The sequence below is a fragment of the Podospora pseudoanserina genome, chromosome 5 (genome assembly GCF_035222485.1).
Source record: "Podospora pseudoanserina strain CBS 124.78 chromosome 5, whole genome shotgun sequence".
Taxonomy (NCBI): Eukaryota; Fungi; Ascomycota; class Sordariomycetes; order Sordariales; family Podosporaceae; genus Podospora; species Podospora pseudoanserina.
In genome coordinates this window covers 1,445,042-1,450,274 of record NC_085924.1, presented here as the reverse complement: position 1 = coordinate 1,450,274, position 5,233 = coordinate 1,445,042, and the positions used below count along the sequence as shown (strand labels likewise).

The 5,233-nt window shown below is 45.3% G+C and overlaps 1 protein-coding gene across 1 annotated transcript; it reads left to right on the top strand.

Annotated features, from left to right (window-relative positions):
• Positions 1 to 3,652: 3,652 nt before the first annotated feature.
• Positions 3,653 to 4,711, top strand: QC764_0077070 (uncharacterized protein; the record flags this gene model as incomplete). Its single annotated transcript, XM_062940733.1, has 1 exon — positions 3,653 to 4,711. The coding sequence occupies one exon, from the start codon at positions 3,653 to 3,655 to the stop codon at positions 4,709 to 4,711; it is 1,059 nt and encodes a 352-aa protein (XP_062798814.1).
• Positions 4,712 to 5,233: the final 522 nt, after the last annotated feature.

Genomic DNA, 5,233 nt, shown 5'->3' with positions numbered 1-5,233 from the left:
ATTTTTTTTTTCTATCCGAGCCGTTTAAATATATTATAATTTTTTTTAAAGTATTTTACTTTACTATAATTAAAATATTTAAAATTATTTTTACTTTAGCCCCGGCCTTATAATCTTTATTACTATATAGTATCGACCTTTATCGGTCCTACGTATATAATGCCGGAGTAATTAATATTAAAGTATTTTCTTTTTTACTTATCGTTAAAACGGTTATTACCGAAGTATCCTTTATTATTATTATTATTATAATAACCTTTATTACTTTTTTTCTCCGTACGCCGTTAGAATTACCGATTATTAATCCGAATAGCTATAGCGATATACTTATCGATAGTATTAAACTTTAATTCTTTATATAACTTATTCTTTACCTTTTCCTTAAGGCTATTATAAAAAAGTTATATTAACCCTTTATCGTTAATAGTATTACGTAAGCTATTAATTTTAAATAAAGCTATATAGTTAGCCGCTAAACGCGTTTAGCGTAAATTTATAAGCCTTTTTTACGCGCGCTTTACTTTATTATACTCCCTAAATACCTTTTTAAGTTTAGTCTTAAAAATATAATAGCTCTCGAAATATTTTACAGTAATTTTCTTTTAGTCCTCTAGCTTTTACTTATAATAATTATCGAGGATAGGCTTAAACTACGCAAAAGCCCTATTCTTAAGTTTAATAGCCGCGAAAATTACTTTTAACTTTTCGTTAATAAACTAATCTAGGTAATAACGAAAATAGGTTTTAAGCTAAATTAAGAATCCTTTAAATTCTACTTTTCTTCTTCTATAACGCTCCGGTATTAGGAATTTAACGGTTAATTTAAATACGATTATAATAATAATAATTTACTTCCGGGTTTATTAAGCCTCTCCTTAAGCTCCTTAAAGCGCTTAACGACCTATTCTATAGTAATAAATATAGGTCTAATATTAGTAGAAGGTCCCTCGCTACTTAGGCTAAGCAGGACGCCTCCTATCTAAATATTCTTAGGTCCGGCTATAATAGTAAAAAAACGTTTTTAATTTATCCGTAATAAAGTTAAAGTAAGTATATAACGTATAACGAACCCCTATCTAGAACCTCTAAAAGGGATATTAGTTAAAGGTACTTTTAAATAATCCTAGTCCGGTATAGCTAAATAGTATATAATAACGGCTTATCTTTACTATAATAGTTTAAATACTAACGATTATAACTTATATTATATACTATAGAACTATTTATTTACGCCGGCCAGTTCCTCCGTATATATAGACCCGTGGACCGTGGACCGTTGACTTATAGACGGTCCTTGGTCCGCTCCTGATTGGCCGATGCCGGACCGTGGACCGTGAGCCCCACCGCGGTCCCCGGTCCCCATCTTATTGGTCCGTTGCCCTTCTGGACCGTGAGCCCCGCTCGACGGCGCGGTCCAGTCTTGATTGGTCCCTCGTGGCCCCACTGTCTTCCAGAACCGTGACAAGGGGGGGCTCGTACGAAGGTTCGGTGCTGTGGTATATGCGGTAAGCCTGGCCATAATGCGCGCATTTGCCAGGAGGCTGCAGAAGCATCTGATTCAGCTGTTTCTGATGTAATTATAGTTAATTCCTTGTGTTGATGTGGTGCAATTGAGGATGGTTTGTCAGGGTGTGGTGGGAGGTGGGTCACTCGCTTATATGGGTCACTCGCTTATAATATACGTTAGGTAGTTTAGAAAAACGTCGGTCAAGCCTGATAGCTTCCAAGCTTGTATTTCCACAGAGGCATAGTCACAAACGATAGCAGACAAGCAACCCATCGTAGAGCGCGGACCTTGCGAGATAAGAGTTTGTTACGAAGAGTAAGCTAGGTATGACAGCATCACTAATCCTAGAGAAGCGGCATGCAACCATATACCTCTCTAAGCTGTTCCCAAATAATATGCTCCCCGTAGATGAGCTTCGCAACCCTCTTCGCAGCCCAAAGGCTTCCCTTGGGTGAAGCCATGTATTGACGATGCATGAGTTCGGCACTTTCAGAGGCCATGTAGGTGGAAAGTGGTGTAAGATGCTGACTCTGCTTCATGTTCCCCTGCTGCTGACCCAAGGGCGGCGTCTTTCTTTCGCCCTTCTCTTCTTCCTTCGCTTTGTCGTTCTCCATTTCCTTCACAAACTGTATGACAAGCTTCTTGAACTCCACGATCGGTTGATTCTCCTCCTCAGATAGCCCAGGGAAAATGACGAGTTCTGGACAGACAGACAACTGTTCAAGTGGGGCCGCCTGCGCGTTGCTCCAATCAAGGACTCCGGTCAGATTGTACTCTTCATCCAAGAGAAGGTTACCGAAATGGAGGTCAAGATGACATAGCGGAAATGGGCCTCGGACTCTATCTTCAATGACGGTGTGGGCTAGAGCAGTTTTCAGCACCCAACATGCCGTAAGCCAGTCTGCACTGTTCGGATGCAAGGCGACGATTTCTCGGTTTTCCCCTTGTCGTTGGTTGTAAAAATATTCTAGCGAGGTTTCCAAAGGGCCGGGCGAATGATGCCACTCCATGGGAATGATTTCGACAGGCTGATCCGCGGTCTCTCCACACCAAAGTCGTCCAATGCGACTAAAGGTCAGGTTTTGGAGTTCCGCGAACACATTTGCAAGCTGTTTGGCTACCTTGGTATGGTATTGTCGAGGGATCGATCTTGCCAGCCCACGATCGAGTTGACGGCCACCCAAGTACTCCATCAAAACATACGGGTATCCGAATGGTCCGTCTATGGAAGTCTCAAATTCAAAAATACGAGGTATGGGGATACTTGTACGTTGGCGGACGATGTTCATGGTGGCTATCTCGCTCAGCAACGAGGTCTTGGTGTTATCATCGGTGGTGTGATACGGAATCCGAGCAATCCAATAGATGTTGTCAGAAAAGGTAAGTTCAAGAACGAGGTTGTTGAAACCCGTTGCAAACTGGGTTAGGTTTATGTCGCAGTCAATATCGGGAGGTAGGCTCGTTTGATGTCTGCGCCGCGAGTCCATTGCGCACTTCTTTAGATGCTCAAAGTTTGCTGAAGACAGTACTAGCTTGATTCGCTTAGATTTGTCTGACTCCGGACCTAGGCCAGCAAAACCTGACCAATGTTCACTTGGTCTTGCCATTGTGCTCGATGTTGGCGGCATTCAGATAGGAGCTGACGTTCGGAAAAAAAACTTTGGATGCGCAGAACGAAGAGGAAGAGCGGCGAGGGGAGCAGGCCAGTGGTGCTGAAGTGAAACTAAAAGAAGCGGTCGCGACAGCGGGCCGTTAAAGTAGTGCAGCCACGTGACTGAGGAAGGCTAGGTAGACAATAGCAGGCTAGGCGCGTCACGTCGGTTTGCAGAATCGAAAGCCGGCCAATCACTTATGCTTACATTATTAACCTGCCTTAAATAAGTGGACGAACCTTGAGTGGGTTCCTCTGACGTGTACACTGTACTTTACCCCGCAGATCCACAAGCGCTGCTGGATTCGGTACTGATACAGTTGTTGGCTGCCTGCCATGCGACACTTAACATATAGTGGGTCTTGTGTCAGTTCTCCGACTTGTAAATAAAACCCACTCTTCGATCTCTTTTTTGTTTTTGAACCGCGGAAAGACATGTACGTCTCTTGACCCAGACACACTGACACCGCCTCCGTTCGCTTGCGCGACACACTATGGCACTCCTCAAACTTCCCCCCGAAACCTTGATTCAAATTTTCGATCATGTGGGCTCATCCTATTTTCGCTCGGATCTGTCACGCCTCACAGTCTGTAAACAGTGGAGCGAATTTGCCCATACCGCGTGCTTCCGGGATCTTTACGTTACTCAGAAGACACTACGACGCTTGCTGTCTTCTCCGTATGTGGAATCAAGTCTGCGTCTAGTCAAAAACAGCGTGGAAACCTTGGACCTGAATTTGAAAGGCTTTGAAGACTGGGACTCTATTCCGCTGTCTGGACACGATCCGCAGGCCGTAAATGTCTGGAATGGCGCTCATGGACACGCTGTGCGCGCAACCTGGACAACAGAGTTGAATAACGATCTCCTCTACCTCGCCGCCATCATCCAACAATCACGGAGACTGCGAATCTTACGCATCCAAGCCACCAGTGAACTGCATCCGCTACTTCGTTTCCTAGAACGTCGTGACTACCTTTTTCTATCTACAATATGCGCCTTCTTGTCGGTCAGCAACCTAACTAGTCTAGAGCTAGATCTATGCGGTACTCGACTTATCCCGCATCAAAGCCAAGAGCGCGGTGAAGGAATCCATGTCTGCACGAGTATCGCCGCGCTTCTTACTACGCTACGACGTTTGCGACTGCGCATGCGCAGTATTTGTGCCGATGTTCTAAGAACCCCACAGCATTGCACCGATCTGAAACTGAACGAGATGCTCATCAACCTCAGTCTGTCCAACGAGTCACCTGTAACCACCTCGGCAGCGCACGCCACATGTTGCGGTTCCTCTACAGGGGGGTTCCTTCAACTGAAAGCGGATATGGAGAAGCAGGCGCAAGTTCTTGTGGCACAGATGGCTGCCCCAAAAATAGTGAGGATATTGACGCATGCGCTTCCACGTATTGAAATGCGAGCGTTCGACGTCTTGACTGGCAGAAATGTCGCATTGAGTGAGGGTGCGGAGTGGGATGACGAGGGCGAGGTTATCGAGGACCAAGTGTCGGCCGACGAATCCGAGATTTCGGACCTTTCCTCAGACGACGATGAATAGTGAGGATGAGGACGAGGACGCTGAGTAGACTGGGGAGAGGGTCAGGATGGGCACCTTTTACTGGTAGTCAGAAAACAGTTTGTTGCGTAGAGTATAGTTGGTGGCAAAGATCAAAGTTTGGCTTGGTTTGATTTCGGCCATGCCATGATTTCTTGAGGCTGAGCCCACCTCCCTACAAACCGAGCCCACTTCCCCACAAGTCCTTGAATCGCATAACTTGACCCTTCTCCAGGTAATCGGCCCATCTGACTGCCTTCTTCACCCATATCCCGTCACATTGAGAGACTGCCTGGAAGAAATCGAGCTCCACATAACTTTCTTCGAGCAGCCACTCTGGCCACAGCTCTCTCAGTGTGACGTTGTAGACCTTCCGCAGCTGCGTTCTTCCCACTCTATCCTGTGTATGAAGTACAGCTCATTCTTGCATTCGTTCTCATCGTTGTTCTTCCTGGTCGAGAGAAATGTATTGCCGCTTTCGGACTTGGGTAAGGTGTGTAACTAGGAGCAGCACTGCCTCTGACA